The sequence below is a fragment of the Ahaetulla prasina genome, chromosome 5 (assembly GCF_028640845.1).
Source record: "Ahaetulla prasina isolate Xishuangbanna chromosome 5, ASM2864084v1, whole genome shotgun sequence".
NCBI classification, from domain to species: Eukaryota; Metazoa; Chordata; class Lepidosauria; order Squamata; family Colubridae; genus Ahaetulla; species Ahaetulla prasina.
The window spans coordinates 93,151,705-93,173,391 of NC_080543.1; the positions used below are offsets into that span (position 1 = coordinate 93,151,705).

A 21,687-nucleotide genomic window follows, 5' to 3' on the forward strand; every position below is an offset into this window, starting at 1 on the left:
AGTTTGTTAACTAGTTTATAGTTGCACAAAGGTATTCCATATTTTAATATAGATCCAAATCTATCTCAGTCCATGCATTTGGAGTACATTTTTTAAACCTTTATATAGGTAGTCCTTGACTTGCAACCACAATTGAGCTCAAAATTTCTGCTGCTACGTGAGACAGTTGTTAAATGAATTTTGCCCCATTTTACGTTCTTTCTTGCCACCATTGTTAAGTGAATCACTGCAGTTAGTAACACAATTATTAAGTGAATCTTACTTCCCCATTGACTTCGCTTGCCAGGTCACAAAAGGTGGGTCATATGACCCCAGGACATGAAAACAATCATGAGCCAGTTCCTAAGCATCTGAATTTTGATTATATGACAATGTGGATGCTGCAAAGTTCTTAAGTGTAAAAAATGGTCATAAATTACTGTTTTGAGTGCTGTCGTAACTCTGAACAGTCACCAAATGTCCCCAAGTTGTAAGTTAAGGACTATCTATATTTGTGGCCTCACTACAGCTAGTGGCAGTTAATTCCATTGTTTTTGTACTAAATGTATTTGAGTAAAATATTGTTGTACCATAGGTCCTTCATTTGGTTTTAATGAGAAAAACTTCTCTTAAGTATACTTTGCACACCATTGCTTGAATTACGGTAGTATCTTTCTTCTCTAGCTGCTTCTAATATTGTTTGGGTTTTTTTCCCTAGAACTGCACTAGCTCCTCTCCTTGCATTTCCAATTTCCAATTATCATTTTTCAAATGTGGACACAACTATACATGATACTTATTTATATGATTTGTATCTTAACATTTTATGTTGCATACACTCCTATTTCTTCTCTGTACAGGTTGAAAGAATGAATGGCCCAAAGTCACACAATTTCTCTTGTAAAGGGACGACTACTTGGATCTCTCTGTGCTGGATCAATACTTAGCCATCTCTGTATTGATTCTCCGTTCAACTTTATTTTTAATTTTCTTATTAATTTCAAACATAAAATTTGTCTTTTTTAAAAACAAAATGCAATGCAATGACATTCTTATTACACCGTGGTGCTTTCCCAATTAGTGGCATCTGAGCTGGCAATAATTAGAATATTGTACATGCCAATGTACATCACCTTCCCCCCCCCAAATTTTTACTATGAAATTCGCATCTCTACACAACTGTCTTTAAAAAATGAAACACAAGATCGCAATATAATCTCTGCTAAACAAATAATTCCCTCAAACTGTCAAACTATTCACTAAGGCTGCATTACTATTACTACTAGTCTTCTCACCGTTTCTATCACCCATCTCCTTCCACTTATGACTGCATGACTGTAACTTTGTTGCTTGTATCCTTACGATTTATATTGATATTGTTTCCTGATTGCTTGTTTGTACCCTACCACTATCATTAAGTGTTGTACCTTATGATTCTTAACGAATGTATCTTGTCTTTTTATGTACAGAGAGCATATGCACCAAAGACAAATTCCTTGTGTGTCCAATCACACTTGGCCAATAAAAAATTCTGTTCTGTTCTGTCCCTATCCCTATTCTATCCTTCCACGCAGATGATCAGTTGAGGGAACAACCTACTCTACAGTAAACACGCAAAGGATCAAAAACATGACCAATCCAGTCATTTTCAGTCTAGCTTTATGCACAGGAATTATGTCGGACGTCATCACATAAGGACGCCGGCCCTAGTTAGCTTCTGGATCAAGGTCGCATAAGTGCTGGAGATGGTTTCTACCGGTATATTTCTAATTATTATTCAATTATTCAATCAGACACGAAGAAAAAAGTTTTATACACAATTACAGAAAATGAATATCAACTACAAAATAAACAACAGCAAAACCCGCAATGCAAAATTATAGACCCTCTCCTCAAACACGCCCTCTGGGAAAAGGGGGACGGAGGGAGGCGGAAGAAGCGAGCGCGTGGGCGCATGCGTAGACCCTCACACAAAGCGCTTCCCTAGGACAGAGGAGCAGAATCTCGCGAGATGTGAGCCATACTGGCCACTGAAATAAATGGAGCCTTCGGAATGTGACAAAAGAGAGAAAGTACTTCAGCAGCACCAATTTTTTTGCCCTCCAAGGTTTCAGCTCTTTTTTTTCCTCGGCTCGTGATGGCGACGGCATCGTCGGCCACGACTCCGCCTGCTCACTGGAGCCGTTTTGACCAAGAGCAAGACCTAGCGGTACGGGAGCTCATCCGGCAAGTAACCGGCCTGGATGAGCGGAATCCCGAAACATCCAGCCACTTCCAAGCGGCGCTAAATTTCGCCTGGTCCAACTTCAGGTCCGGTAGGCGAGCGCGCGGGACAGGGGTGGGGGTGGGGTCAACGGAGGCATCTCGTCTCGCGGTAGTTTGGGCCGGGTGGGAAAAAAAAAAAAAACAGGCACGCGGACGGTTGGCTCGCAGCAGGGGTCCCCAAACTTGCCGGCTTTAAGACTTGTGGACTTCAACTCCCAGAATTCCCCAGCCAGCTATGCTGGAGGCAATAGGCAATCATTGCAGGCAAAATAAGCTATGTTACTGGAGGAGACACAGCTGCAGCCAATCTTAGAAGATGAGGACTCTGAGCTGTCATCCCATCCAGTGCAAGCACTCCAGAGCAGCGGTCTCCAACCTTGGCAACTTTAAGACTTGTGGACTTCAACTCCCAGAGTTCCTCAGCCAGCTTTGCTGGCTGGGGAATTCTGGGAGTTGAAGTCCACAAGTCTTAAAGCTGCCAAGTTTGAAGACCTCAGGATCGGGTTAGATCCACTTTCCTCTCCTGATGAGTGAAGAGGATTGTTTTTTCAGAGGATATTGACAGCATGGGGTTGTTAGCACCAACCAGGTTTGTGAAACGCTGCTACCTTCAGAGAGCATGCCCAGCAGGGATTTATTTTTATGGGTTACAAGTAGTCCCTGATTTAACAACAGTTCATTTAGTGACCGTTCAAAGTTACCACAGCACTGAAAAAAACTGACCTATGACTATCTTTCACACTTACAACAACCATTGCAGCACCCCAGTAGTCACGTGATCAAAATATGGATGATTTGAGAACGGACTCATATTTAGGATCATTGCAGTGTCCTAAAGAGTGATGTGATAATCTTTTGCAACCTTCTTACAAACGAAGTCTATGGGGAAGCCCGATTCACTTAACAACCAGGATACTAACTTAACAACTCCAGCGATTCACTTAACAACTGTGGCAGGAAAGCTCATAAAACGGGGCAAAATTCACTTAACAATGAAATGTTGGGCTCAATTGTGGTCGTAAGTCGAGGATTACCTATATTGCATAAAAGATATTACCGTAGCAAGATTTCAGATTGGATTAGTGAACCTACCAATTGAGAGAAACCAAACTAGCTACCCTGAAAGCAGTGCCTCTGAAAGCATCTATTTATCCTGCTTGATTTGTGTTTTCTGTGTGTATCTCTTGCCTATTATATTTTTCTATAAATAACTCAAGGTGGCGTACATATCTAATATTTCTTCCTCCTCCTATTACCCCCCCCCAAAAAAAAAAACCCCATCCTGCTTTCTTGTAGAACTTGAAGCAGGCTTACCTGAGGGTTTCTGGTCCAATATCTGGACACTGTTTTAGCTCATAGGTTGGGTTAAACTATAATAGTTTGGTAGTAGCCTGTCATCTTTCATGAGCTGAAGTATTGCAGTTTGTTTCCTATAGTTTTTCTCTTAGAGCAAAATTTAAAACTGCAGTGTGTAGTCCCTGTAGGATCTGCAGAAGTTGTTAGCAAATATATATATAACTTGAGATACTGTAGAAGCTACATGCTTTACAGAAAAGAAAAATTGATAAATATGTAAGGAGTAATCATATTCCTTGCATTTGAAAAACCATCCATCAAGGAGATGAATGACCGGTTGCTCTGACATCAGTAGTTGTGAAAACCTTTGAAACCTTAGTGCTGGCCCATCTCAAAATAATCACAGATCCACTGCTAGACCCCTTGCAATTTGCCTACCAGCAAATAGATTGGCTAATGATGCTGTTAATTCCCATAGTACTTATGTCTTATGTCTAAGGATGTTTACCCATGTAGTAGGGTTGTATTACTATTACCCTTCTCGTCTTTTCTACTACTTTTTCCATTGGTATCTTACAATTATATACTTCGTTGTTTGAGCTTATGCACCAGAGACAAATTCCTTGTGTTCAATCACATGTGACCAATAAAATATTCTATTTAGTGAATTTAATACAAAATATTTGTGCTTAAATTTAGATTAAATTATTTTGGCCAGTCTAGCTCCCTTTTTTTTGTCCTTGATCACATTTACTTCAGAAGGGACTCCAGAACACTAAAATAAAGCTATACCTCTGCAGGGAAACACTTCTGAATAGATTATAATTAAACAAGCATGCTTGTGACTTTTTTTGTCTTTTAATGACCACGTAATCCCTTGCATCAGGGTGGAGTCGGGGCAACTGAATAGAGCTAAGTGTTTACTGGGCAAATGCCCTTCCTGTTCCCAATACGGAGTTTGCAGCATATATTTTTTTATTGTGCCCAGAGAGAGAAATATCTGCTGCTATCTAGGATCGAACTCACACCCTCTTGATTGTGAGGTGAGAGCTCCACCTCTAGACCACTGCACCACTCAAGCATGCTTGAGACATTGTGTGGATTAAATGAATTAAAGGATTCAAATAGATAAAGTGGTAGTTGGGGCTAATGCCAAAGGAACATGGATGTTTTTATTCAGATGAATAACTTGACTTCTGACTGTTTAACAGTGGTCCAGAATTACAACGGAATCGCAAAGGTTGTTTTATAGCTTCTAAAGCACTTCCAACTGTTGCAAAATGTATCACCACATATGACTAGTTGCCAAGTACCCCTCAATCATGATCACACATTTGCAATCTTCTCTGCCAGCTTCCCCAGCAAGTCAATAGGAAAGGTTGCAAGCTGTTGCCAATTGCTGAGAAGATTTGAGCTGTGTTCTTGAATCCTGATTGGAGCTCTCTTTCCGTACCCTGCTGCAGGAATTCATCTCCATGTATGTAGGGGAACTCAACCTCATCAGAGTGCAGAAATTGAGCTTAAATGCTGAACATTTGAGCCCTATTCTTGTATCCTGCTGGAGGAGTTCCCTTCCGTTCACAGAAAGGAACTGAAATCTTTTATCAGGCATCTTATTTAGCCAGTTCCCAGAAAGGAGAGGGAACTGAAATCCAAGCGGAGAAGCTGCATAGTCAGCAGAGAGGGTGCCTCAGGCAAGTGGGGGAGTTGTCAGCATCTGAAAATCCATTCCTGAATTAGTCTTATATAAATAATAAAGATAAATTGATGTCAACATGTTTGGAGAACACTAGAGTGAGCAAGGCTGCTTTTTACAGGTCGGTCTTATGAAAATAGGCTGAATATTCTAGGGTTTGTGACTATAGTAAATAAATAAAAATGAAGCCCATCCTTTGTAAAAATGCTAAAACAATACACTTCTTGAACAAAATACAAGTTAATCATTTCTGACCCATGATCCAAAAGATAATTCTGTATTTTTTTTCTAGGTTTCATCAATTTCTTGATGTCAGGAGGCACAAAGTGGAGAAAATAATGGAAGGGTAAAGTTTTTGTGTTTCTTTTAACATTAGATTAATTATTCTACAAGATTAGTAAACATTCCATATTTTTATATAGAATTTATGAAAAGCTGGTGGTTCACTCTGACCTTGTTAAAGCTGGAAGTTGGAGGAGACTAACAGAAGAGTTTCTGAATTTGTCTCTTCCCACCACAGAAGGAACACAGGTTTGTGATTTTTAGAACATAACTGAATGCTATGTTCTTTTGTCTTTATATTTCTTTTAAAGCTGATCCTTTTGTAATGGAAATTTATATAGACATCAGAAATTAATCAATGTTTTTTTCTTTTCTATAATATTGATTGTTGCATTTTCAGACCTCTGCATGTAATTGCCATGAAACCAGTTACCTAAATAACATGGCATGTAAGACATTTACAGTAATTCTATTGGAATAAATTATTTTGATAGGCTAGTAGCACTGTGATTTATGAAGACTATTATAATGTCTCAGACATAGTTAATTAAAACACAAAGAATAGTCCCTGGGTTCTGAAAAGAGGATAATTTGTGAAAATTAAGATTACTTTGTTACTCCAACACTATAGTACCGGTAGTTTCAAAAAACCTTCAACATTGATTTTATGTGAATGTTTTATTTATCTGGTAAATTTATATGCTGCTCGTCTCTCTCAGAGGTGACCCTAGACCAGGGGTGGGCAATTAATTTTTATCAGGGGCCGCATGAGAAGCCTGAATTGTGTCAGAGGGCCACCAACTTTCTTTCATTGTAAAATACTTAAATTAAATATTTTGAATAGCTGGTACTGATAATCAGAAGAATAAAGCACTCTGTAAATATGTATATTAGGTTATGTGAAACTGTGGTCTATTGGTTAAATAAGAAAAACAATTATTGAACCAGTGCAATTTATTTTTTAATTTGTTAATCTCCACAAACAATAACTTGTAATGCTTTCCACCTCATGTTACCTCTTCAGCGAGAATAATCCAGTCTGTTCTGGGCTTGAACAAGGGCATTGAAATCTGGCGGAATGTCTGAAGTGGCTATGCGAAGGACAGCTGAGAGGTGGTCATCAGTCATAGAGGATCTGTGTTTGGATTTGTTGAACTTCATAACTGAGAATGTCTGTTCACATTGATAGGTAGATCCAAAGAGGACTAGGATCCTCTGAGCATGCCTCCTCAGGTGTGGAAAGTTCTCCTCTTTGAGGACGGAGTAAAAGTCCAGCAGTGAGACTGACTTGAAGTGATCTGCCAGATGTGTGTCAGACTGCAGATCAATGAGTTCCATCTGAACTTCACTTGGTGCATCATCCACACTGCAGTTGAAGGGAGAAGAAACCATGTGCATTTCACTCTCAAGAGTTTTGAAATCTTGAAATCGCCTTGAAAACTCTGCATGCAATGCTTCTAACATGGTTGAGTACTTTTGGAGGTGATCACCTGATCTTTTGGCTTCCTTAAGTGTTGGCAAGTGGGTCAGAATGTTGTCCTTCACTTGGCTTGAGAGAAGCTGTAGTTTTCTCATGAAAGCCTTCACTGCACTGTACATCTCATGCACAAAAAGGCCCTTGCTCTGCATTTTGACATTTAGTTCGTTCATTAGTGCAGTCACATCCACAGCGAATCCGAGGTCTGCCAACCAGTTGTTATCTGAAAGTTCTGGGATGTCATGACCTTTCTGAATACAGAACTCCTGAATCTGGTCTCTCAGGTCCCAGACACTTTTCAGAACCTTGCCAAGGCTGAGCCACCTAACAGTGCAGTGATAGCTTATGTCACCATGTTCAGCCTCAGTTTCCTCCAACAAAGCAACAAACTGTCTGTGATTTAAAGCTCTTGCTCTGATGAAATTAACTATTTTAGTGACAGCATCAACGACATGTTTCATTTTTAACACTGTCTTACACAACACTTCCTGATGTATGATACAATGCAAAAATGTCAATTTCTGATCAGGGTTAATTTCTGTCACTTTATCCTGCATTCTCTTTAAAAGTCCAACATTTTCCCTGTCAGATTTGGACAACCATCTGTTGTCACACCTGCAAGCTTGTCCCATTTCAGTCCTAAAATGTCCATACATGCATTTACCTCTCTGAACAAGTCATTACCGGTGGTTGTCCCTTTAATTGACTGCATGGCTGCCAACTCCTCCGTGATTTGAAAGTCTGCGGTTATCCCACGTAAGAAGATGAGCAGCTGGGCAGTGTCACGTACATCGCAGCTCTCATCCAAAGCCAGAGAAAAAAAGTCAAAGTCGGCCGCTCTGTTCTTCAGCTGAAGTTCTAAGTTCCCCGCGATGTCCTCAATCCGCCTCGTTACAGTGCGTCGGGAGAGTGAAACGTTCTCAAATGCGCCTTTTTTCTCTGGGCACATCAGCGCAGCAGAGTCCAATAAACACTCCTTAATAAACTCTCCGTCGGAAAACGCCTTACTTTTTCTGGCGATTTTGTGAGAAATGACATAACTTGTCCTGACGGCTGCATCTCTGGGAGTGTGAAGTTTAGTGAAAAATCCTTGTTGGGTTTGTAGTTTTGCAAGCAATGCATCAGACTCCCTTGCACGCTCTTCACCAGACAGATTTCTGTATTTATCTTCATGCTTGGTGGTGTAGTGGCGATTCAAATTATATTCTTTAAACACAGCAACCTGTGTACCACAGACTAAGCACACTGCTTTGCCTTTAATTTCTGTAAAGAAATATTTGGAAGTCGACATGTGATATTAAAATTAGAAGTGGTGTGTATAAAGAAGATATTTTTTGGAAGACTTGGAAACCATTTGTGGACTTTGCGCTTGGAACATTGGACGCTTCAGTACCTGTACCTCGAGAACGTGGATTTTGGCAATCATGAGGATATATCCGAAGACCCAAATCTTCCTTTTATGTATAGCACAAGGGTGTAATAATGTATTTTCTTTTTGTTTGTTTGTTGCAAAAAAAGTAATAAAAAAAAAAAAAAAAAGAAATATTTGGAAGTCCATGTTTTGTTGAAAATACGGCATTCGTTATCAACTTTTCTTTTCTTGGGGTGTGCCGACATCTTGGGGATAACCTGGCGAACAGCATCACCTTCACTCACACACGTGTATACGCGAGTGAAGGTGCTACGTCTACGACGTGCATACGTAGCGACGTAACGCTTTTCAAAATAAAATTTCAAAATAAAAGTTAAAAAAAAAGTTTAATTTATGGTGTTTATGATTGGCCTCACGCGGGCCGGACAGGGACGTACAAAGGGCCGGATGTGGCCCGCGGGCCTTAATTTGCCCAGGTCTGCCCTAGACGATTTACAATGAATGAAAGCAACAAGACAAACTATGAACATATTAAAATAATAAATGTTAACACTAAAATTGACTTAAAAATTAAACAAAGATGGCAAGGAAGGGAGCAAGATGCACACATGGAAGAGGTCGAGGTCTTATCATAGTCCATTAATCACCTCCAAAATGACACCCCCCCCCATCAGGGCCCCAAGCCAATTGGCAGAGCCAGATCTTCAGTTCCTTTCAGAAGGCCAAAAAGGTGGATGTGGATCTCAGCTCGAGTGGGGGCACAATATTCCAGAGGGTGGGAACCATGGCAGAAAAGGTTCTTCTCCTGGACCCCACCAGTCGGAATTCTTTGACCGATGAAGTCTGCAGCATGCCCTTCTCCAGTGCATCTGGAGTGGGCCAGTCTCATGTCCAATGTTCATGTTTTTCTGGTCTGATTTGTAAGTGAATATATGGAAAAGATCGGGACAATAAAAAAGTTGTTTTGTGTGTATTTATATTTATTTTATTATGTTAAGGGTTAGAATAGAATAGAATAGAATTTTATTGGCCAAGTGTGATTGGACACACAAGGAATTTGTCTTGGTGCATATGCTCTCAGTGTACATAAAGAAAAGATACGTTCATCAAGGTACAACATTTACAACACAATTGATGATCAATATATCAATATAAATCATAAGGATTGCCAGCAACAAGCTATAGTCATACAGTCATAAGTGGAAAGAGATTGGTGATGGGAACTATGAGAAGATTAATAGTAGTGCAGATTCAGTAAATAGTCTGACAGTGTTGAGGGAATTATTTGTTTAGCAGAGTGATGGCCTTCGGGAAAAAACTGTTCTTGTGTCTAGTTGTTCTGGTGTGCAGTGCTCTATAGCGTCGTTTTGAGGGTAGGAGTTGAAACAGTTTATGTCCAGGATGCGAGGGATCTGCAAATATTTTCACGGCCCTCTTCTTGATTCGTGCAGTATACAGGTCCTCAATGGAAGGCAAGTTGGTAGCAATTATTTTTTCTGCAGTTCTAATTATCCTCTGAAGTCTGTGTTTTTCTTGTTGGGTTGCAGAACCGAACCAGACAGTTATAGAGGTGCAAATGACAGACTCAATAATTCCTCTGTAGAATTGGATCAGCAGCAGTTAGGGTTAGGATTTACATTTAAAGAAAAATGCCTGGATTTAAAACTGAAGAAAATCTGGAACTGGAAATATATTTTTGCCAGTCAGTTAAATTTGTGCCTAGGGTCATCGTGTAGCACCAAGAATAAAAACCTTCTGCTTTCTTGCCAAAATGAATTTCTAACACAACAAATCTGAAGTGATTGTTCTGATAACTTCAGAACCATAAAATGTACCATGATTTTTTTTACTTTTTTCAGCGTGTGAAGATAAAATCTCACATTTGAAATATATAACTTGATAAATAGAACTATTTAGAACTTTTTGTACTTATGTATTTCCTGCCTTAATTCTAATCCTATTTAAGATGAATGATAAACTAAATTTGCTGTTTTTCTCTTCTAAGTATACCAATGGATTAGAATTCTAGTATCTTCTTTTATTTTGCTGTCCTGTTCACTTAATTACTTGTTTCTTGTGTTTAAGACAGATGCACATTACGGCATACTTTCACTTCTATTATGCTTGTCTGATTCTCCTTCTAACACCTGCTATGCAGAAGAACCAAGAGAAAAAGCAGTCGGTAGGTTGAGAGCATCCAAGAAAATAGGAGGAATTGAAATCATACTAACCTTATTCTACTAGTTTGATTATATTTTTCAATTTTGTGTTGTCCTTTTTTAAAAATAGTTATGTGCTAGGAAGTTGCACATAAGCAACAACATACAGTAGATAGATTTTCTCCACTAGATCTGTCTCTAACCTGGCCTTTTAAGTCATCAAGCATTGCACTCATTACCACTGTAACTGACTATTATATTACCTGTATTACATGACTTTACATGACATGACATTACACATATCATATGTAATATCACATATTATATGACATTACACTTTTTATAGTAGTATGGCATTATGCTGAGGCTTTCTCAATACGTAGTTTTTCAGAATCTCATAGCATAGCAGCATGGCGCAAAACATATCGGTATTTGTTTCGACTTCTGAAAAAAATAGGATATAAAACTAATTAATAAACAATTGTACTTTTTCCTTAGATGAAATATATCAAAGTCATTGAAGAAATAGCTGAGAGTGTATAAATATTATTATTGTGCATTTTCCATAGAAAAAGAGAAATTTGATTGGAGAAAATATTTAATGGAAGATGAAGACCTGGACTTTGTTCCTGATCTAGAATCACCAGTAAGTAATAGCGAATAATAATTTGGACTAAATAAATAAATAATATTTAGCACTTAGTCAGGATAAATTTCTTTGATTGGTTTTAGTAAATTTAGTTCAACCTCATATTCTAGCTTTTTCCTAAGCAGGTGTAGGTCTCGGTTTCGGTCCCCCACCTCCCTTCCTCTCTCTCTCCATCCTTTCTTCCCTCCTTCCCTCCCACTCTTCATCCCTTCCTCCCTCCCTCTCTCTTGCTAATAATAGAAACAGTGTAATCATTGATGACTTTCTGCTAGCAAATCTTTATCTTAAAATTCCCACTTTCCATTAGAGAATTGCTCCACTCTATTACCTCTGTGGTCCTAAAAAGCTAATGGTATGAACAGTGAAATTATTAAATTGAGTCTTGTTTGTGGTGATGTCATAGTGGAATTCATAGTGCCTTGTTTATGAAATGAGATAATATAGTGAATATTTATGTTTTAGATGATATATCATATAGTAATATTTTAATGTTTTAATGCCTAGTAAATTACAAAAGTCCATTTAAATTTCCACTGTGCCATTATCTTAGAGTGAAGTATATTTTGTGGTTTTAATGTTTTATAGGAGTGGTCAGATGTAAGTGATGAAGATGATACTGAACCTTTGAGCAGAGAAGATTCTGGCATTCAGGTAGATAGGACACCACAAGAAGATCAGGATCAAAATAAGAAGTCAGCATCTCTTGCCAACTGGAAAGGTATGTTTTCTGAAAGTGGCCGTTACAATAGAGTGGACTATACCAGTTCTTATCATGGCCTATTTGATTTACACTTTATGACAGTTTGTAGTAGTATGCTGTTAGCAAATGTAAATAAAATGCATGTTTTGGGAGTATTTGGAGAAGTTTCACATTTACTTTATTCAGTTGGTCTGCTTGCTGATTATATGGCTCATAAAAATTCTGTTAGAACTCTGAAATTGTTAGTAGTAACTGCGCTTATGCTGATTTAAATTATCGTCATAGTTGTTGGAATAAAATATATAGTTTTAAAATTATATTATTATTATTTACACAAAATGACAGTATACATAGCAAATGAGATAACTATGATGAATTTCGTATCACAGATCACTAGTCGAACACTTCCCAAGCGTTTAGGACTGCGTGATGTATCGGTGAATTATGCGAGCAGATCCCAGTAAGGTGGCCTTCTGCAGCTGACCAATGGTGATCTTGTCAGCGCCAATTGCTTTTAAGTGCTTGCCTAAGTCTTTAGGCACAGCTCCCAGTGTGCCATGTACCACTGGAACCACCTGCATTGGTTTATAACAGAGTCTCTGCAATTCGATTCTCAAATCTTGATATCTGGTGACTTTTTCAAGTTGTTTCTCGTCGATTCTGCTGTCACCAGGTATAGCAATGTCGACTATCCAAACTTTTTTCTTTTCCACAATTGTGATATCTGGGGTATTGTGTTCCAAAACTTTGTCAGTCTATATTCGGAAATCCCACAGTAGTTTTGCATGCTCATTTTCAATCACTTTTTCAGGCTTATGATCCCACCAGTTCTTTCCTAGAGGCAGATGGTAGTTGTGACACAAGTTCCAGTGGACCATCTGAGCAACTGTGTTGTGATATTGTTTGTAGTCGGTCTGAGCTATTGTCTTACAGCAGCTCAGCATGTGATCAATGGTTTCATCTGCTTCTTTGCAGAGTCTGCATTTGGGATCATCAGCAGATTTTTCTATTCTGGCTTTGATTACATTTGTTCTAATGGCTTGTTCTTGGGCCGCAAGAATCAGGCCCTCTGTTTCTTTCTTCAATGTTCCATTGGTCAGCCATAACCAGGTCTTTTCCTTATCTACTTTTCCTTGGATCTTTTCAAGGAACTGTCCATGCAGTGCTTTGTTACACCAGCTGTCAGCTGGAGCTTGCATCGCTGTTTTCCTATAATGATACTTGGTTTGCTGGACTTTTAGCAGCTTCCTCTTGTGGACCTCCATCAAAGCTGGTTCAACACTGTCTTTCACATAATCTGCCAGAGCATGTTTCTCTTCTTCAACTGTCTGCTTCACTTGAAAAAGTCCTCTGCCACCTACCTTTCTGGGCAAATATAGCATGTCAACGTCACTATGCGGGTGCAGCGCATAGTGTATGGTCATCAGTTTTCTTGTTTTCCTATCCAGGCTGTCCAGCTCTGCCTGTGTCCAGTTTACAATTCCAGCAGTATATCTGATAACGGGTATGGCCCAGCTGTTTATAGCCTTGATGGTGTTACCGCCATTCAGTTTACTTTTTAGAAGTGTCCTGACCCTTTTCGTATATTCTTTGCTGACCACATTTTCCACCTGCCCATGCTTGATATTGTCCAGCTGCAGTATGCCCAGGTATTTGTAGACTTTGGGTTGATTGCCCTTGATGGTTTGTCCATTGGGCATTTCAATTCCATCACTTTCTACGATCTTCCCTTTCTTCAGTGCCACTGTGGCGCATTTGTCCAGGCCAAACTCCATGCTGATGTCAGTGCTGAAAACTGGAACTGTATTGGTCAGTGACTGGATTCAATTTCTGATTTTCCATATAGCTTCAGGTCATCCATATACAGCAGGTGAGAGATTTTCTGTGAATTTTTTGCAGTGTGATAACCCAGGTTAGTTTTCTGTAAAATTGTTGACAGGGGGATCATAGCAATGATGAACAGCAGAGGTGACAAAGAATCATCCTGGAAAATCCCTCTTTTGATGTTGACCAGTCCATAGGTTTCACTTCCAGTAAACAGTTCTGTTTTCCAGTGCTTCATTGCATTTGCAATGAAATTATCGATGCACTTGCATATTCCGATGACATCCAGGCACTTGATGATCCAACTGTGTGGTAGTGAATCAAATGCTATCTTGTAGTCAATCCAAGTTGTATGCAGATTTGTTTTTCGACTTTTGCAGTTCTCTAGAATCATTTTGTCAATCAGGAGCTGATCTTTTGTTTCCTTTCTGCTCTACTGGCAAGATGTTATTTGCTTCTAGGTAGTTCTAGATCCTATCAGATATGATGCCGGTCAACAGCTTGAACATGGTTGGCAGACACGTTATTGGCCTGTAATTTGCAGGTGTTGCCCCTTTTGCTGGATCCTTCTGTATCAAATAAGTTTTCCCGGCTGTTAACCATTCACTGATGTTTCCTGTCTGTAGCATTTCATTGAATTGTTCGGCCATTTTTCTGTGTAGGCTGGTCAGGTATTTGAGCCAAAAGCCATGCAACTGATCTTTGCCAGGCGATGTCCAGTTCTTGATTTTCTTCACTCTGTTGCTTATCATTTCAGTAGTTATTTTCAGTTGGTCCATTTTGTTCTTGGAGAATTTCATCTCAAAGTCTCTGATCCACCCAGCATTTTTGTTATAACCTTTCTCAGTCTCCTACAGGTCTTTCCAAAACTGAGTAGTTGCTGTTTTCGCAGGTTTTTCAATTTCCATGTCCCCCATCTGGTTCAGACTCTGATAGAACCGACTTTGGTCTGATTGGAACAATTGATTTTGTTTGTACTGGATAACTCTGGCTTCATATCTTTCGATTTTTCTTGCTATTGCTGTTATCTGCTGCTTCACAATTTCCAATGCTTTGTCAATTTTTCTTATGCTGAGCCCGTATTTTTTTATCAGATGTTTCTTGATCTTACTATTCTTCAGCTTTTTCTCCTGCCAATTCTTCAAGTTGCTTGTATCTGCTCGCAGGCTCTTGATTTTCAACTCCAAACTGATTTTCCACTGCGGTTTCCCAGTCAATTTTCTAGGGGACTGCGGCTGCTGAATCCCCAGTTCTTCTATACTATAGCTGCTGCTCTATAGGCAAGCTGATTTGTTTGTTTAATTGATGTTATCTGGACTGCTGCAAGTGCGTAGTTCGCATCTGTCACCAATGGCGCCCAATGTTTTCTAGGCACAGTCTTCAATGTTGGAAGCCTTCTTCTTTCTGCATTTGTTGCAGCATGTGCCAAGATTTTAAATTTCAGTTCTTGCTGCCTGGCATTGAGTACTCCTGGTGTTTCAATGATGCCTTCAGGCCAGGGGTGAAATCTATAAATTTTCCTTACTGGTTCTGTGGGTGTGGCTTAATTGGTGGGCGTGGCTTGGTCAGATGGCTGGGTGGGCGTGGCCAATAACAATAAATAATAAAAATAATAAACAAAGTATAAAAAACAATAAGAGGTACCAAAAACCAACTTTCACACTTTACACACACACAACATAACATAACACAACACAACTGACTCACACACAATGTAAAAGCAGCTGCACTTCACACTTCACACAGTCACAAAAACTCAAAAACCAACTTTCACACTTTACACACACACAACATAACACAACACAACACAACACAACTGACTCACACACACACATACAGCTTTCTGAGATTTTGTGTGTTTGTGTAGTTAGAGTGAAACACTATAGAAACACACCAAATCTCAGAAAGCTGCACAAATATTTTATTTTATTTTATTTTATTTTATTTTTTTATTATTATTATTTTATTATTTTATTTTATTATTATTTTATTTTATTTATTTTATTTATTTTATTTTATTATTTTATTTTATTATTTTATTTTATTATTTATTTTATTTTATTATTTATTTTATTTTATTTATTTTATTTTATTTTATTTATTTTATTTTATTTTATTATTTTATTTTATTGTGGACTTCAATTCCCAGAGTTCCTCAGCCAGGAAAGCCAGACAGCATTAGTCACTCAGTGATGAAATAGATTAGCTAAGTTTAGATTAGTTCTGTCTGGTGCTAAAAGCGAAACTAGGGCTTTCCGGCTGGGAAAAAATCCATGAGGTCGATCAGTAATCAGGTAAGTGCCTTAGAATCTCTTAAAAGGAGGTTTTCTACATGTTTTCTACAGAAAACATGTTTTTTAAGATTCTGCTGTTGAGGAACTCAAGTGAGATCCCCAGAGTAGCCTTTAATTTTTTTTTTAAGTTTAAAGGCTCTGCCGATCTCAGCTGGGGGGCGGGATCCTCACAGGCTTTTTTTTACTTTTAAAGGCATGTTTTGGCCTTTAACTACCATACAATAAAATAAAAACCTCTGCTGATGGTGGGGCTCAGCAGAGGCAGGGGGGGCAGGGGCAGGGATTTTTGCTACCGGTCCTCCGAACCAGCAGCATCCATCGCTACTGGATCACACTAGCCGGTCCGATCCGGGAGCATTTCACCCCTGCTTCAGGCCCTTGCTGATCCTGTTCTTGCAAAATATCTGCATTTTCTTCGAATTCAGGCTGTTCAGTTGCTCCAGATGTTATTGGAGTATTTTCTGCTGCTACTTCAACAGTCTGCTGTTCAGTCTGTGTTCCTGTTTCACAATGTTTCCATATTTCTTCCAGTTTGATTTCTCCTCCTCCTCCTCCTCCTCCTCCTCCTCCTCCTCCTCCTCCTCCTCCTCCTCCTCCTCCTCCTCCTCCTCCTCCTCCTCCTCCTCCTCCTCTTCTTCTTCTTCTTCTTCTTGTTGTTGTTGTTATTATTATTATTATTATTATTATTATTATTATTATTATTATTAAATATTAAAAACCTTAATTCCCCTGCTAATCTTATTTAAGCCATTTAGCAGCATTTGGGTGTTCTCTGTGTTTGTCTATATATAAAAATTTAAGCATAATCCAGCATTTGTAATACTATCTCAATTTTATTCATGTTTAGTAGAAAACATGAATATGCAGTATATACATCTTACATTTCTATAAGAGAACCCCAGAATAAGCTAATATTTGCACAGGCTTTCTGAGTAAGACACCATGCCATTTACAGCTGAAAACATTATTTAGTATTTTTTTAACCTGGCTTTTGAATCTGGAAAGTCTACAAAGGTGATTAAAAACTTTCAGAGCTAGTGTTATGTAATGGTTGAAATGCTGGACTGGGTAGTTGATAATGGTCTCTAACCTTCTTCATTTTGCAGTGGACTTCATACGGGCAGAAAATTATAAGTAAAAGTATTATTAATATGAGAAAAAGTAAAACAGACAAAGCAAAACGAACAATATTTTAAAAAAGAAATTAATTAGAAAAATAATCTCTTAGAAATTTCTAATGGTTTTTAAAAATATAACAGTACTCAGTGTCCAAATAGCTGTCCAAGGATTAGAGCTTTTTCTGGAAAGAGTTCTGCCAAATAAGTAGATATTCTTTTTTGGGAAAGATACTCAAACTATGAACAAGCCTCTTTTCAAACCATTGCTTGCCCCAAAGTCACTAAATAGAAAGTCTGTACAAAGTACCCATAACCATTGTTCAAGTTGTCACATCTTATTGTATGGTAGTTTGTACTGAGTTTTCTTATAAAAACAAAAATGTCTGTTGTTTTCTGAGAAAAAATGTAATTTCTTTACTGAAAGTGAATATTTGTTTAATTTTGTGTTGCTGCTTCTGGCTTGTGAGTTTTCAAATGTATGTTTGTGTCAATACATCCAAGTGCTCTTGAGATTAAGATTTCATTTGGGCAAGCTTCCACATTTGTTTGATGATAAATTGATTCAAACATTATTTAGCTCTATATATGTGGTGGATAATGAAGACTTTTTTATATAGGCAAATACACTTATATAACTGTTTTCTCTCTAGATGAACCTGATGCACGTACCTGGTTAGAGCAACATGTAGTGGCTCAGTATTGGACTGGTAGAGTTGTTCGTTTTTCCCATAGTTTGCATTTTCATTCCAATTTAGCTTCTATATGGTAAGTTGCCAAACACATTTGTAAATCATTACAGCTTAATCCACATACAGAACTATACTGACTTCTTTATGTTCCCTGTACAAACTTTGTGATAAATTATGTTTTGTAGAACTATACAGGTAGTCCTCTGGTTATGCCCAGTTGCTTAACGACCATTCAAAAATTACAGTGGACCTCCCCCAAAGCTACTTATGACCTGACTTTGAAGTTCTAATGCTGCCCCTCCCCCACAATCACATGACCGTATTTTGGGTGCTCAGCAACTGGCCAGCATTTATAGTCATATGACCATGATCTACAATGTTTATGCCAGAAACCAGCATTTATTTCAAGCAACCCTTTCCTCCCCCCATCATACTTTAGGGTTACTTAAAACCACTGTGAATAAGGTTGTAAAATTGAGTCTAGTCATATGGTGATTCCTTTATGACTGTCATAATTTACAGCCATAATTGACAGGTTCAATTAGGTTATAACTTGAGGACTACTTATATCCTTATTCAAAGTCTCAACTAAGAGACAATAAGCAAAGATTTGAAGGGTTACAAGATTCTTGGATTACATAGTATTAAATGCTTTAAAAATCGAAGCAAGTTTTGATTTAATAACATGAATAGAATTTTTGAAATGAATATTTTTCAGAATAGGACTATAATGCAGTTTGATTTTTCAAGTGTTACCAGTGATGTAGTAATATAAGTTTATTGGCCCCATAGGGGAAGAGGATGAAATAATGTTGGATTTTCTTTACCAATGCAATCAGTTAAAAGTATTAAAATCATTTTTCTCTTAGGGAACAGCATTTATATAATAGTGATCCATTATATGTCCCAGAAGAGAGAATTCTTGTCACTGAAACGCAGGTCATTCGTGAAACAATTTGGTAAGAAATGTTGAATAATATATGCTATCTTTAAATCTCTATGGTTAATTTTAAAATTCAGAAAATACTGTGTTTTTTATTATATTAATATTACTACTTCTAAAGCAAATTGTGCTAATCAAAATGAGGAAAATAGTGTTTCACAAGGCAAATGATGCTATAGCTTTTATAGCCTACATTAATACTTGCTTTTAATTTTTTCTCTGTAAAAAGGAACTGTAATAAAATGTTGCATTTGGAAGAAAAAAAACTCCTATCATTTATCTTTTCAGAAATGGGTGGGTGTGTATCTATTATATGATACCAGTTTGCAAATATATAAGGCAGGGTTGTCAAATTCACATCGCCACGGCATCGTCACATGGCGTATTGTGACTTTTCCCCTTCACTAAACTGGGCTTGGGCTATTTTTGACACCCCTGATATAAGTTATGAAATATATGTTGAAAATCAAGGATTTTTACAGTTTCAATATGTGATGGACACCTTTCCAGAGTCACTTGTTTTGTGAGATGGACAGCTATATAAATTTGAGTAAAAGTAATTGAATGAATAATGCTAACTTCTGAATGTATATTTTGCTTGTATTTTACAAAGGCATATGCTAAGATCATTTTTATTTTTTCAGGCTTCTTTCAGGTGTAAAAAAACTCTTTATATTTCAGCTGAATGATGGAAAGATAACTGTGAGAAATGACATAACAGTAACCCATTTGACACATGTGAGTGAAATGATCAGTGAATCTAAAATAAGCAAATATAGCAATTCAATATTAATTCTTTAGCCAACAAATAAAAAAAATAAGACAATATTGATAACCTTTGCTTAATTACCATCTATTCAGTGATCACTTGAAGTTACAGTAGCTGTAAATGAATGAATGAGTTATGGCCATTGCAGCACCCCTGCAGTGTCATCAAAATTTGGGTGCTTAGCAATTTCCTGGCACTTAGGACTGCAAGTGTGCTTCAACTACCCCGATTTGTCTATTTCCCCATGTTTTCCCTTTAGGCTTGATGGTGGTGATGTCATTGGTGCTGGGGTGGTCCACAGCCTTCAGCAGTCTTAGCCAGCTGTCACTATTTCTGGATCTCTACTTCAGCCCCAGTGCTGCCACTGCTGCCAAAGAGTGCCACAGTGGCCAGCTCTCCACCCCCAGCAACACAATGCAAACTTCAGTTGCCATCCCAGCTGACTTTCAATATCTTCTACTGCTGACAAGGCATGCCTGGCTTGGCCTTATTTAAGGCAACTGCTAGTCACACTAGATCTTTTTCCTGAGGCTGTCTGTGCATGCCCTTCTCCGTACTGGATGCTGTCCTTTTGCAATGCTTCTGAGATTTTCCGAAACTCAGCAAATTGTACAGTGTTTCTCATGATGATTTGAAGGTTTTAGAAGCATCGCGACAAGCATTGCACTATTTGAAGAAATATGCCCGAAGGGCTGATATGAGGGAGATAGGTGGGTGGGGAGAGTTCAAAAGGAGGCAGTCCCTTACCTTGCTGAGGCTCAGGGCTGGGAAGAACCAAGCTGGGAATAGCTTGGGTCAGGATGTGTCCTCGTCTAATGATGACCAATTGAGCACAGATTGTTTATTATAAGGAGAAAGGTGGCATGTTCCCCCCCCCATAGAATAGATTCTATTTTATTTTAATTGTGTCTTGAACTACTCTGCAAACTTTTCTGTGTAATATCTGCATTTTGTAAATTTCTATATCTTTTTTTGCTTTCCTTTTAAAATAGATAAATTAAAAATTATAAAATCTTTTATTTTCTAGAATTCATTAAGATCAATGCTGGAGCGCATAGCTGCCTATGGGCAAGTGGTATTTAGGTTACAAAAGTTTATTGATGATGTCATGGGTCACAGCTCAGAAAGTGGAATACATGGAACCATATCCACTCCCAAGAAATCTGTGGAAGCCCCTTTTAGAACCTACCAGGCTTTTGTGCGAGCTCTCTATAAATATTTCATTAATTTCAAAAAAGAACTTACAGAAATTGAAAGATGCATAATCAACGAAGGTAAAATAATTGCATTTTAACGAAACTTTTTGTTTTAATGTTCTGAAGTGCAAGCTTTCTATGTATGACCATAAAAACATGAATCTATACTTTTTTGTAGATACTACAGTTACCCTTTCCATAGTCATAGATAAATTGTCACATCGATTAGCGCAGCTGAAAGTGATTCATAAAGTTTTTAGCACTGGAGTTGCTGAAGTACCACCTGATACCCGCAATGTTGTAAGAGCATCTCATTTGCTCAATACCTTGTACAAAGCAATTCTTGACTATGACAATATTGGGGAAGCCTCTGAACAGACAGTAAGTATAAAAAAACTTATTTAATAAATAATGTATTATTTAATAATTATACTGGAAAAACGAACTACAGTTTCTATTCAAGTTAAGTCTGTAATCCTCTTGGTTCAGATGACTGTTCTAGTCTAATGTCATCTTATTAGTCAGGCATATATGAGTTCAGTTAAGTCTCAGCCCCAAGTGTAAATAATATCTCAACTGTGTATCACCTGTTTTTTTAAATAAATCTAGCTATCGATGTATTATTTCACACAATTTCCTATCTATGTTAGTTAACAAATGTTGATTCAGTGGAAATAATTCAGCTATACATACACAAATAACAAGCTCTTATAAACTGTAATGATATAAATTGATATAAACGATAGCTAGACCTCTCCATAGCATCAAGAAAAAATATTTACTTTAAGTTTTCCTGTTTTAGAACTTTTTATGTCAAATTATTTGAAGTTCTCAAATTCACAGCTTAGATCCATGTTTCTTTTTTTTTGACAAGTGATAAACTGTAGAGTTAAAATAATCCGAAACACAGTTTTATAAAATAGACTCTTCTTCAGTCAGATATTGCAACACCCTAATTAGGACGTGTATAAATTTTAGA

The 21,687-nt window shown here is 37.9% G+C and overlaps 1 protein-coding gene across 4 annotated transcripts in view; it reads left to right on the forward strand.

The window, feature by feature from the left end:
- Nucleotides 1–1,954: 1,954 nt before the first annotated feature.
- Nucleotides 1,955–21,687, forward strand: part of TUBGCP5 (tubulin gamma complex component 5) — a 35,283-nt gene continuing 15,550 nt past the window's right edge. Inside the window, exons 1-11 of one of the 4 annotated variants that reach the window (XM_058185684.1) lie at nucleotides 1,955–2,289; nucleotides 5,529–5,582; nucleotides 5,659–5,767; nucleotides 10,453–10,549; nucleotides 11,096–11,172; nucleotides 11,761–11,893; nucleotides 17,762–17,876; nucleotides 18,670–18,759; nucleotides 19,388–19,481; nucleotides 20,540–20,786; nucleotides 20,887–21,089. In XM_058185684.1, coding sequence (XP_058041667.1) covers nucleotides 2,117–2,289; nucleotides 5,529–5,582; nucleotides 5,659–5,767; nucleotides 10,453–10,549; nucleotides 11,096–11,172; nucleotides 11,761–11,893; nucleotides 17,762–17,876; nucleotides 18,670–18,759; nucleotides 19,388–19,481; nucleotides 20,540–20,786; nucleotides 20,887–21,089 — 1,392 coding nt within the window. In that variant the 5' untranslated portion in view covers nucleotides 1,955–2,116. Of the gene's footprint in view, nucleotides 2,295–5,528; nucleotides 5,768–10,452; nucleotides 10,550–11,095; nucleotides 11,173–11,760; nucleotides 11,894–17,761; nucleotides 17,877–18,669; nucleotides 18,760–19,387; nucleotides 19,482–20,539; nucleotides 20,787–20,886; nucleotides 21,090–21,687 lie in introns of all 4 variants that reach the window. The other 3 variants (XM_058185685.1, XM_058185688.1, XM_058185687.1) reach the window with 3 other exon arrangements.